This window comes from Anas platyrhynchos, chromosome 27 (assembly GCF_047663525.1).
Source record: "Anas platyrhynchos isolate ZD024472 breed Pekin duck chromosome 27, IASCAAS_PekinDuck_T2T, whole genome shotgun sequence".
NCBI classification, from domain to species: Eukaryota; Metazoa; Chordata; class Aves; order Anseriformes; family Anatidae; genus Anas; species Anas platyrhynchos.
In genome coordinates, this window is record NC_092613.1 from 5214748 (window position 1) to 5227483 (window position 12736).

The following is a 12736-nucleotide window of genomic DNA, read 5'->3' on the forward strand; positions in this document are numbered from 1 at the left end:
GAGCCTGCCACTGGTCCCCATTTCACCTGCACTCCTTCCACGTGCCCAATTCAGGCCCCTGGTGCTTCACCTTCCCATTGAAAGGGTTAACGGAGTGCATGCTTAATTGCCAGCACACGCGAGCGAGCGTGGAGTGAGCCTTGCCCCATGCCTGTTACCTCCTCCGCTGGTACGGTACCTGGGGTTGGCGTGGCTTCAGGGTGCAGTGCCAAGGATAGAGAGGGGAATACGAGGACAGCATAGAAGAGAAGGGAAGAGAAAACAAAGGAATACATAAAACAACCAGCACACACCAACGGGAGACTGGGGACCACTTGCACACAGTCACCAGAGATTCGAGAGAGAGAGGAAATAAATGCATTAGCTCCAACCCATCGCCCTCCTGCTTGCACGGGACAGAGAGCAGGGACGAGCCCTTGGAGCTGGAGGTTGACCACACACGGGCTCAGCTGCAGAGATGCCAGCGGTGTTGATTAAGCAAAGCACTGAAGCAGGTGCTTACACCTAATCCCAGCAAGGACTGGTTTTGACACCGAATTTTGCCTTCGGTTTCCTGGTGGGACTCTGACATCAGGTCTTAGCCTGCGTTGTGTGGGTGTGAGCCCTTGGCACAGGGCAGCAGAGAGCTGGGTTTTATTCAGACTGCTCAGGTAAATGAGCCTGGCAAGCAGAAAATAACCCCTGGATGTTAATGGGATAAATTTTCTTAATCTCCTTTTTTTTTTTTTCAGTTCCAGATTTCCCTTTCGTGCAGCTTTGCAGCGGGTTCCTCCGTATCAAACTCATTTAGAGCTGCTAATTGTGCTTGTATGCCTGGCATTGACACCACTCGCCTATGCTGCGTTGTACCTCAGGGCTGCACGTTTTGAGGTCAAATGCTGTATTTCTGTAACTTTGCTTGGGGATTTGACATTTCAACGTTTTTCTCGGAATCAATGCCGGCTCCTTGTCCTTCTGCTGAGCCCCAGCAGCTCCTGGGGCCGCTGCAGAGCCTGGCGGGCAGAGCCCCTTACCTTGGCACGTGGATGTTGTCCTCAGCTGCTGTTTGCTGACACAAACCAGTTAAGCACTAGACAAGAGCTGGTGCTCATGGCTGTTTGTCAGCAGTGCCCTAACAGGCACCGTTACCCGCATGTAAAAGCAAACCCAGTAAAAACACATGTGGGATAACCAGAGCTGCTGTCGGCACTGATGGCTTCAGCCCCATCCCTGTGCTCCGAGCAGTTCGTTCAGCAAAGCCCCCTTTTTTTTTAGCACTGACGTTCCCCCTCCCGTGTTTGCCGAGGTGCAACCTGGCTGCTGGTGTCTTTGTGCAGCCCCATCTCGGATCCCGTCGCAGCAATTAGCGCTGCTGGAACCCACCTAAGACATGCCAGGAAGCGTTTCATTTCCTCTGGGCCATCAGTAGGAATTACTTTTCCTACTCAGAGCCATTAGTTGGGGAGGGGGAGATGGAGGAAAGGAGACAAAAACCCCATTAAATCATAGTGCTAACTAAATCATAGGTCTTTTAGCAAATGCTGAAGAAAGGAAAGAGCCAGCTTTTGTCTCCCCGAGTTCCCTCAGGGCTCCTGAACTTTCACTTAGTTTGATGAATGCCTCACAACGGGCATTTTATCTCGTTAGGGAGCTGGGGCTCTGCTTTGGGTCAGGTCAGCTGCTGGCTGTGGGGTGATGGGGCAGCCTGGAGGATGCAGCTGCAGCACCTCCTGCCAGTGCCCCAGAAATCATCTGCCCCGTGGCCAGCTCTTACCGAGGCTGCAGAGGTGGTGCCTGGCTGTCCCTACTGCTCCTGCAAAGCTTTTATGGGACAAATTTGGGGTGATTTAGCAAGAGTGCACAAGGCCAGTCGTCTGCTCATCTCCGCAGCAGGTAGCAGATGCGCACCCATCGTTATCTCGCACCGCTCGCTCTGGGGACCTCCAAATTCCCCGACCTTCAGATTTTGGCTGACACGTGCACATCGCCCCCCCAGCCCCGCAGCGAGGCCAGCAGCTGGGGCTCTGCACATACCTTCGTTCAGCAGGGCTGGCGACTCCTCCACGATGGTTTCTCCGTCCCCCACCTGGGTCCGTGCGCGCAGGAAGAATCGGTAGCGCGAGATGGGGTCCGTCCTCTGCAGGGTGAACCTTGTCTGATTGGGAGAGAAGTTCTCTACCAGGGTCCTGCCCGTTTTGGATCCGTTAACTGGGGAGGAAAGGCAGGCGGTGGTGGCTTCAGATTGGGTTCGGAGGTACGCTGTGCTACGTCACCTGGCCCCAGGGCAGGACCTGGGGACAGCCCCGGGCCACTAGGGCTCCGAGAGCTGGATCTGGTGTTGGGTACGCCTTGCCTAGGGCAGCGGGTGGCTTACTGGCTGGTGGACCTGCTGCTGGTGACACTTGGTGGTGTGCACGGCCAAGGAAAGCCCTAGCACGAGTGCCAAGGTCTCAGACAGAAAGTTGTCCTCCCCCCAGCATCGCGCAGAGCGCGCTGCGCTCCGGGCAGCACCGCTTACGGAGCCGGGAGCTTGGTTTGAGTGAGCACAAAGCACTCGGACGGTGCTTAAAGGGCTTTCTAAACCTGAGGCCAGACTGATTTCCCTCCTCCTGTGCCTGGCTTGAGAACTGCTGAGCACCCCCAGCCCTTCGGGGCCAGCTGCAAGCTGCAGATGCCCAGCACGGCTCCAGGACCCCCTCCAACACCAGCGGTGTGGTTTGGTGATGGAAATCTCCTTACGGAGAGCTTTCTGTGCTAGGCACGGAGGTAACTCAGCAGCAAGGAAAACATGGAATGACTTAGCTGTTATCACTAGGAAGATAAGATGTGGCACGTACAGGCTTGATATCTAAGGTTGTATCCTGTGAGGACTCCATTGGGATGCTCTGGGTGATCCCACTCCAGATTGATGCTTTCCAGGTTTGGCTGTCGGATTCTTAAATACCTGGGGGAGCTGGGCACTTGGGAGGGGGATGGGACCGGGGAGGAGAGGGAAAGAAGAAAAAAAAACACAAGATAACATACCTTACAACACCGTACACATCGCAGGCTGACTGATAACACCCAAGACACTCAGAAACACGCGCGCCAAAGATCAGATACCCACTGAACAAGAACCTGTGCCAGGAACCATGCACCAGCCAGGGGGCTCAGCAGCGTGTGCAGGGACCCGAGCAGCTCTGCATGCACCGCGTTTACCTCCCCTCTATTTCTCTGCTGGAATGGTACAAAAACTTCTCTTACTGCAGGGCGTCTGTGTGTTAGCAATGTCTGGGGACCTGCAACAGGGATCTGGTGTATACAGTGGTCCTTACCCCGAGGAACGTCTGCTTTTATGGCTGCTTATTCAAAGCTGGTAAAGGCAGGGAAGCATTACACCTTCTGGAATTAAAGGATTCTCCTGGTTTACCCCTAATTGCAGCGTCTAGCTGGGGAAAGAACTTGGCTTACTGATCTAAGACATCAGTGATTATTTTTTAATGCAAATTTCACAGGATATCAATCCCCTAAGCATCAGTATAGAGCCAATAAAACAGCTTAGTGGTGTAGGAAAAAGAAAATCAAGAGTTTACGCATGACCAGAGTATAACCTGCTGTGATTGTTCAGTGCCACCCCACGGTGCCACACGCCTCCAGCATGCAGGAAAGGAGCTAAACCAAGATGCACCCGCTCACCAAACTGCTGGGCTGGAAAAGAGTCCTTGCTTTTTAACAAGCTGAATTGTAGCTGGTCAAGGAAAGTCACCCAAAACTGGTGACAGAGCATCCAGGAAAATGTTACGGAAGAAAGAAAAAGAGCTGAGAGAGATGCTGTGCTGGGGCATCAGGAAGAGGAGGAAGAGAAAGACGACCCCGTGGTGTTTGTGTTAGGTGAGAGGATTTGCTTCCAGCCTCTCCTGTTTCCTCCCGCTGCATTTCTGTACCGCGCTGTGCCAAAAACATCTGTGCTAAAGAAAGATTCAGTGGCAGGCACGGAAAGTGCAGCTCCGACAAAAAGTTATTGGCGTGTCTATAAATAGCTCCTGTGACAGCAAGAAAATTAAAATCTCAAATTCATCCTTGACACAGGCTCTTCAAACAGGAGGAGGAGGTGCTCCTGCCTTAAAAGCCTGATAGGAGCACGAGGGACGGCCCCCCAGAACAAAAGCACAGAGGTCTTGCAAAGATTTCTCCACCTTTTACCGAGCAAGAGGAACTCCTCCGCCCCCGTTTTGCAGAACTGCAGGGACACTTGGAGGTGACGCAGCCATCCAAGGGCACAGTGCTGTGCCTCTGCAGGACCTCTGCAAGCCCTTCTCTCATTCAGCCTGGTCCCAGGTGTGCTAAAAGTACCCGAAGTGGGGGACGATCAATGAGACGGTGCCGGGAGTTGGCTCCAGGGGTAGTGGCAGGGATGTCACCTGCCCCACGGGGACAAGGGCACGGAGCAGTGCCCTGTGACAGTGCCTCTGTCCGGCTGCTGCCATCCACCTGCAGCTCAAATCCATCCCTGGAGCCTCTCCCCAGCAGCATCACGGCTCCACACAGCTCCTGGCCAACCCTGCGGAGCTGGGCTGAGCTTCCCGAAGCCGTCCCAGCCCCTGCACGAGGTGCCGGGAGCCCTGGCGAGGACGTACCTCCTTCTGGGGTGGGGAACTCCTTAATTTCGCTGCGAGGCCCATCTCCTCTGCCGTTGGTTACAACCATCTCAAGCTTGTAGTTGCTGTAAGGAAACAGCCGGGACACTATGCCCCGGTTTCGGTCTCCAGGAAAACTCACATACTGCCGTTTTTTGGAGACCCACAGGTTCTTCAGCAAACTACTGTCTCTCCAGAAATAGGCCTTCAAGAAACATGCATGGCAAGTGAAGCTTTTCCTGTTTTAAGTTCTTTTTTTCATTAACAAAGCACAGCAAAACTTTGCCTTTTCAATGAGAAGCCTTTTAGAGTGATTAAAGAAGCTCCTCGCCCCCCGGGCGGGTACCCGAGGAGGAGGCTGAGGCACAGGGGTAGGAGCTTGGTAAGGGGCGCAAGGTGAACCCAGCAGAGCTCAAATTGCAAAGAGCTGCCCCTGGCATCCAGCTCTCAGTGCTGGGCACCCAGTGCTCCCCCTTCCTGCCCGGATTAGTGGCTGTGGGTTAGGCGAGGTGCGACACGTCCGGCCACAATGGAAAGTCTGAACTCGGAGAGCCTCCAACGCGGAGCCCCGACTGTAAATCTTATTTCATGCAGAAATAAGATTCATTCGGAAAATCAACCAGGATAACACAGCAGAGGCAGAAAAAAATGAAAGCGGCACCCGGAGAGCTTCCTTTACGCTCTGTGAATGATTGGATTTGAAATGTTATAACTGCCTGCGGGACACACGCCTTTGGTGGAGTCATAAACCCTGCTCGAAGGGCTCAGTCCAGACTTTTGCTTGTTTCGAACAGGGTCTATCCTTTAGCTTTTACCTTAGCAGAAAATCTCAACATTAAAAGTAAAAAACCAGGATCAGTAAATCTCAACATTACGAGTAAAAAAACAGGATCAGTAAATCTCAACATTAGAAGTAACAAACCAGGATCCACGCTGCCTTTAGTTGCCAGTTAGTGCACAGGACTGGGTTTAGACTTTGCAGGGCTTGGCGTCTGTTAGAAGGTGATGTAGGGACTTTGGGGATGACACAAAATCCAGCCTGTTTGCACCTCTCCAAGGTTGTTTCCCCCCAGAGCCAGCCAGTCTGCACTTCTGAGCAGCTGTAGGGCCAGGGGATGCCTCTCTGCACGGGCAGAGCCACCAAGGGCAGGTCCCTTGGTGCTCAAAGGCACCCCAAGGTCCTGGGGAGCCAAGGAAGATGTCCCCAGCCCACCCAGACCCTGCACAGAGCACCCCAAGGCTCTTCATCCCTGGTGCTGCCCCAGAGGGGGCTCAGCCCCTGCTCTGCACCCCAAAAAGGGTCAGGGTGGCCAGAGAAAAGTTTTCTGTCATCCCCACCACAGACGGCTCCACCAACGGGGCCACCTGTGCCGGCGAGCAGGTTAGCCGTGTTAATAGCCCGCGCCGGAGAGATTTGCTTTTGCTCACTCTGTACTCCTTAAGCTGTCCCTGGATGGTGTCCAGGTGCACGCGGGTCCACGTCAGGGCAATGGCAGTGCTGTTTAAAACTCTTATCCTAACATCCGTAGGCGCAGCCTTGGGATCTGGGCGGTCGGGGACAAAGCAGAGTGCGGTCAGCACACGGTGCGCCCCACTGCCAACCCGGGCGAGCGGCTGCGCACGCCGCCTCTGCCATCTGCTGGCACCCCTCATCTGCTCCAGGCATTTCATCACTGGGAGATGTGGCTGTTTTCTCCCTCCTTAAAATTGGTTTGGAGGATTTCCTACAGCAGCAGGGGCAGGCCAACTCTGGGCTGCCCTCCTTTAGGTTGCACAGCCCCATGACCACACATGCCCGCAGCACACCACCACTCACCTCCATCCCCTCACTTTTATCTGACATTAGTTTGTTTGTTTTTTTTTTCTTTTAACCTCCTTTTCAGATCACCTGCCTGCACGTAGAAATCTGCCATTACTTGTGAAGCAATTCAGACACGATAGAGCTACTTCTGCTGTTTTTTTTTTCCTACATGTCCCACCCTTTGGGACATGGGCAGGAGCACACCTGTGACCTTCTGGGGTGGGAGACGCGAGTTTGCTCTCCCTGGTTTGCCTCTACATAAAGCACACAAGTACAGGCTCTTACAGGTCTTCCTCAAGGCCATTGCATGAGGTTTCATCTGAAACCTCCCCAAAAACACCTTGGAAAGCACAGGGACAGCCGTGCAGTCAGGTCATGGTGGAGCTTCTCCAGCAGCGAGCTCTCAGCTGGGCACCGCTGAGTGCCCCAAGCACTCACCCCAGGCTCCTGCCCTGTCTCCCACCTTTTCTGCCCATCCTTCCACTTCCCCATCTCCTCTAGGAGATGCCCAGCGTGAGGATGTGCTGGGTGCTATCTCAGCACCACGAACACAGAGTTTCTTGTAAGTGCTGCACTCTTCTTGCGTCCCCTTGACTTCAAGCCTAGAGTCACGGGTGGCTTGCTGGCTTATCTGCCTTACTTCTTGGTACTCCCTGAGTCGTTTGGCCAGGGACTCCACTGATCTGTGGCACTGAGAGGAGCTCATTTATATCTCTTTAAAAATAAAGTTGTTGGCAGCAAACCACATGTTCCTGGCAGGATAAGGATCATAGGTCGGAGTGCTGGATGCTACAGGCAGAAGGTGACACCAGCAGACCTTTTGAAAAGGAAAAAGTTAAACAAGCTGGCCACTGCTGTGCACGACCAGGTAGAGAGGTTTAAAGGAAGATGAGCTGAGCCAGTGGTGTGCTGCAAACAGGAGCCCGAGCCGTGGCTTAGCTGGGGCTGTATCAGAGGCACAAAAAGCCAGTCCGGGATGAACCAACACCGTCTCCGCCAGTGGTAGCACCTCTCATCCAAGATGGACTTGGTGCTGTGCGGATATCAGGGACAAGAAATTTAATGCAGGTCATTGGATGACAGCCAGAGTTGTTCTTAAGGAAATTTTGCCACCTTCTAGACTGGAGGTGTTATCTGTTTTTTACAGAGGGAGAGGCTGAGTGGTTTGGGTCCTGCAGGTACCTGCAGACAGCCCAGAACAGACCCAAACCTCTTTCTCCCAATGCTTGGAACTGGATTTTTGTACCAAATCAAGCAGTGCTGTGAATGTAGCTGGGGCGTGGGTGCCCACCCCTGCCCTTGGATGGGCTCCTGCCCTCAGGAAGCACTTACGGGCTGCGGCTGAGAAAATACTCACAATCTTCCCCCGAGTAGCCGATGACGGTGTCAGGCTCTGGTGCTCTGCCGAAGTCGTTCTCTGCCTGCACTTTGATCTCGTAGGGGACGTAGATGGGGGTGTTCCAGACCACGTGCCTCGGGGTCTTCACCGTCTCGTTGTACCAGCTCCCGCGCGGGTCCCTGCGCCTCCATCTCACGATGTACCTGAGGTTGGGCCCGTACGCCTGCGTTGCGTTCAGGGGCTTAATGGAGCAAAACAGAAAGTGAGGGGGGTGGAAAAAGCAGCTGCATTTCTCTGCTATGGGGCTCCAAGAGGTTCTGCTCAGCAGCTGGTTCGTGGTTCATGCTCCAGCAGCAAGCCTCAAGGAGGGTCCGTACTTCTGCTCCCAAAAGGGTCGTACCTACTCCCTGCCCTGCAGACCCTAGGCAGAACCCCAAACCATACCCCCATGCCTTATTTCCCAGCCCATGCTCCCCCGGCAATTCCTAGCCTCCCTGCACACTTTGGCTTGTTCCTGGATGACACCTGCTGGTCGATGGAGAAAAGCAGGAGCTGCTCTGTAAGCCCGCTGTGTATCAGGCTCCGGAGCATCCTCCCCAGCCTCTATCTGTGGTCCCTCATCTTTCCTTTGTCTTCCATTGTTGCAAATTATTTTTTCATCACAAGTCTTCTTGCAGGCACTAGCAATAGCCTCTCTCATAGGTGTATCTTCGGCTTTTTATTTCTTTTATGATCATCGGGGTTAGGGGATTCTGTGCGGTACATTGCATGTGCTAGGAACCCTGAGTCCCCTGCATTTGAGGATTCAAATCCTGAGTCCCCTGCCTCTGGATTGCTGTCAAAGGCAAACTCACCGTCCAGGTTATCTCCATGTTGTTTTTTTGGGTCCCTGCTCCCTGAACTCCTGTTGGGTTAATTTCAGGTCCTGATATTCGCAATAGGGAGAAAAAGAAAAAAAAAAAAAAAAAAAGAAAAAAAAAAGCAGTTTATAATGCTGAAAAATGATCATTTGTGTGGTTAAAACCCCGTTGCTGCGCAAGCGCAAACCACTTCTGGACCAGCAGCTAATGGCCTGCTTTTTCGAGAAGTTTTAACTTCCCATTCAGGTTAATGGAACATGAGATTCTCCACACTCCTGAAAACCAGGCCATTTATTTAGGAGCCTTTTTTTTTTTTTTTTCCCAAAAAATGTCATCCTAAATCTTTAAAAGACACCATTATGAAGCATCCCCGGGTGCCGAGCCTGACACTTTTGAAATCAGAAGCAAGCAGAGCGATGTCACAGCCCAACACTAGGTGCCAGTAGATGTTGCAGAAGCGTTTCTGCAATGGCCAAGAAATGCAGCAAAACTCCTGAGCTTCCCGTCAATTCCCCCCCTGACTTCTCCCAAGTTTTCTACAGCGCACAGGGCACTGGGCACACACTGCAGAGCCGAGTCTCGTTGTGGACTGGAGGACACTTTACTCCAGCATCGATCTGGGCCCCTGCCCAGCTCTAGCAGTGGACAATGAATTAGCAGTTTTGGAACAAAATCTCTTCTGCTTGGGGCCACTTTACACTTGGAAGTCTAATTTTCCAAGCGACTTCTGAGCTTCCTGTGGCCAGAAAGGATGAAAGATTTTCTTTAGAAAGCTTTCTTGACAAATGGCCTGCCTTCAACAGCTTCTCCCAGAACAACCACTGCAGGATTTTTTCCGTCCAGGCTCTGCTGCTCTGCACAGCACCGCTCAGAGCCTCGGGGATGTGGTTTAAAAAAAATCACAGCCCGGCACATGACTGCATGGCGCAGCTCATTCCCTGTGTGAGCCCTTCGTGTTCGAGGAGCTGGGTTCCCACCCCACAAGGGATAAGTCTGGCGTTGCCCAAATCACCATAAACCATCTCCAGCACACCGGGGATGCTGGTGGCCAGCTGCTGGGAACGGTACTCACGCGCCCCGTTGGTCTGGTATCGCTCGGAGGGCACGCTGGGCAGGCTGCTGCCCACGTCGTTCACGGCAATCACCCGAAACTGGTAGTTGACGTACGGGGAGAGGCTCAGGACGGCCGAGTTGACGCTGCCGGGGTACCTGGAGTGGTTGTGCCAGGTGCCGGGCTGGAAGCGATCCTCCTCGAACTGCACGATGTAGTCTGGGGGGAGGACGGAGGGCTCAGCCCGGTGGCGAGGCACCCCGGGCGGCTCGTGAGGACACCTCCCTCCATCCACCCCTCTCCTAAGAGACAGGAGAGCCCGGCCTCTGACCTGTGATGGGGCTGTTGTTGTCATCGCCGGGAATCCAGGTCAGCCTCACGCTCCTCTCGGCCAGGTCCGTCAGCTCCAGGTCCCGCGGCCGGTCGGGGCGCTCTGCGGGCGCAGCAAGGAGATGGGTGAGGCTGGGTGGTCCCGGGAGCCCCCCGGTCCTATTCCTCCTTTGGGGCAGGGAAGCCCTGGCCATGCCAGCCCAGACCCGCAGGAGGACACGCTTCATGTCCTTCTGCTTTTATTAGGCCAGTGCATTTTTATTTATTTATTTATTTTTAATACAAACGCGCTCACGTCCTAATTGCGCCTCGCCTTGAAACCCAACCCGCGTGCACTGACATCGTCTGGTGCTGCAAGCACAAAGGTGGCTTAGCAAGGGGATAGATGATCTTACAACAAGCTACGTGCCACCGTTCCGAAAATAATTGCAAACAGAGTGGAAAGGACACCAAACCTAACTGAAAATACACACTTGGTTAGAAAACGCCCTGGGCACAATCGCGGTGTCTTTATCCTATCACAAATCACATACTCCTGTGGATCCAGCTCATGCAATAATAACAACACCTTTTCCAGGTAAAAGTCAGGGAATTCAATGTGATTTCTTTTCTCTACCCTCAGGGCTCACCATTTCCAGCTAGGGGTAAGGTGATTCGTGCACTCAAGAATCGGCACTGGGGGACACGAAGGGATGCGTCCTTCCTACCCGTGCCCATCTGGATGGGACTTCAAGGACAACTTGGGCAGGACTTGGAAGCATCAGCTCCCAGCTCGGTCAACCGCTACGCCTAGATTTCTGCCGGAGTTATTGACAAGGCAAAACAAAAAATCAGCTTACAAAATAAAATAAACCAAATGAATTAGTGATGATTACCTTTAGGTAAGTCTCTCAAGCGGTTAGCAGGGACTGCTGCAAGGTAAGACATTGGTTGTTAACGGGGTTAGTTTAGTCATTAAGCCTGGGTGGTGAAAGGAGCACCTGGTAAATATAAAGTCACACACACGGTCAGATTTCAGCGGGATCCAAACCTCCCTGGGGACCAGAGGAAGCAAGTCCTGCCCCCAGAGACCCCCAGCACTCTGCACGCCTTCCTTCCTATTTCTAATACACTGCGAAGGGGAAACATCAGCCCGGTACAGAGTTAATTAGCTATTAGGGGATGAGGAAGGGAAATAAGCCCAGTCAAATTATTAGGGATATGGGATTTATATCACTCCTGCCTCTGTAGGGCACAGTGGGTCTATGCCAGTAGTGCTGGTGGGGTGGGGCGCTGGGATGAATGGGGACCCTGCACAAGAGTGGAGGGGGCCAAGAGCAGGAGCTGGTAAATCTGGGTGGTTTTTGGAAAAGATCTGTCATAAATGAGTATGGAATGGGTTTCAGTTTGTTGCTCCTTGTGCTGCTTCACTCACCCGCTGGGTGTCACACGGTTCTCAGCACCCTCAGACTCGGTTACGTTCGCTCCCAAATGTAGGGCTGCTCTCTCAGAGCTTCCACTACCACCTGGATATTTTTAGCTGCACATAATAAGTACTTTTTTTTTTTTTTTTCCTCTCTCAAATGCAAGTTCCCTTCTGCTCAAATCCGGTGGCATTGTCTGAGTGACTCTGAGGTCAGGCTGCGTGTCCTTGCTGAGTCCTGCAGCAATGGAACAACTGCTCTGCCAGCAGCTCCCTGAGCACCACCCCTGCGTTAGAGGCGAGCTCTGCGCCCACGGATCCCCCTTTCAGCCCGACCTTGAAGTCAATCTATTGCAGGGCAAGCACAGCACCTAGCTGTGTGTCAGCACACTGCCACAACAGCTTTACCTAGGACAGTGAGGTAGGCTTTAGCTGAATCCTTGTCCAGCTCCGTGCTGGCTACGCAGGTGTAATCGCCTTGGTCCTTTTCCGCCACGCCATATATTGTCAGACCGTCGTCTTCTTTCTTCATCCTTAAAGGGTTGAAAGCAATAATACAACAGTTCCTAAGAGCTTTAAGCAGCAGGACTGAAGCCTAACTGTTCTCTGATAAACCACACAAAACAGCCCAAAGAGAATGGGAGCACTTCGCCAATCTCAAGATTTTATCAGCTAAGGACGCATTGAGTTATTCTTGGAAACCTCATTTCCGAAGGAATCAGTGAATCTGCTCTGGGTATACATCTGGGAGAATCACACCCTTAGGAAGCCTGTGTCCTGGGAGCAGATCTCATTCCACGAGAAGCAGGCTATGGAAAGGAAATTACAACCGTACCTCTCACAGCTGATAAACATTCATTTTGGAGTAGCTCGTTATTAACCCATACATTTTATCAAGGTGTCCTAAAATATCTGTAAATAAAACCTCAGCTCAATGCCTCGTTTTACTGGCAAGTCAATTTTAACTGCTAGGCAGCCTCTGTTGGAAGGAGCTAAGAACATTGAAAGCACCAAGAGCAGCAGATGTTGCCTAGGTGGGAACTCAACATTTCTCCTTATTATCCCCAGTGACTCCTGAAGCATTTTGCAGCGGGGGAGTAAAAATCCCAGCGATTTTGGAGAGACAACGCAGGAATGGTAAACACGAACCTGTTTCCAATGTAGAGGGGCGCATCGTCCTTCAGCCAGGTGACCGTGAGCTTCAGCGTGGGGTCGTGCTTGACGCGGCAGTGGAGGCGAGGCATGGAGCCCCTCTTCACCACCTGGTCCTCGGGGCCTCGCACAATCCTGGTGGGGTCTGCAAAAAGTCCCAGAGGGGCTGTCAGGGGCTGAGCTGCGGGGTCTCAGCTCAGGAGCTC

General features: G+C 52.9%; 1 protein-coding gene across 22 annotated transcripts in view; it reads right to left on the minus strand.

The window, feature by feature from the left end:
* NFASC (neurofascin) overlaps nt 1-12736 on the minus strand; it is an 82957-nt gene that overhangs the window by 24818 nt on the left and 45403 nt on the right. For 11 of the 22 annotated variants that reach the window (XM_072028337.1, XM_072028335.1, XM_038168391.2 and 8 more), the window contains 12 exons: nt 12528-12675; nt 11787-11911; nt 10852-10887; nt 9978-10079; nt 9668-9865; nt 8590-8660; nt 7754-7976; nt 6024-6139; nt 4596-4800; nt 2817-2939; nt 2014-2187; nt 179-193 (listed from right to left, as the gene is read on the minus strand). In XM_072028337.1, the coding sequence (XP_071884438.1) occupies nt 179-193; nt 2014-2187; nt 2817-2939; nt 4596-4800; nt 6024-6139; nt 7754-7976; nt 8590-8660; nt 9668-9865; nt 9978-10079; nt 10852-10887; nt 11787-11911; nt 12528-12675 (1536 nt within the window). The remainder of the gene's footprint in view (nt 1-178; nt 194-2013; nt 2188-2816; nt 2940-4595; nt 4801-6023; nt 6140-7753; nt 7977-8589; nt 8661-9667; nt 9866-9977; nt 10080-10851; nt 10888-11786; nt 11912-12527; nt 12676-12736) is intronic. The other 11 variants (XM_072028340.1, XM_027444824.3, XM_027444823.3 and 8 more) reach the window with 7 other exon arrangements.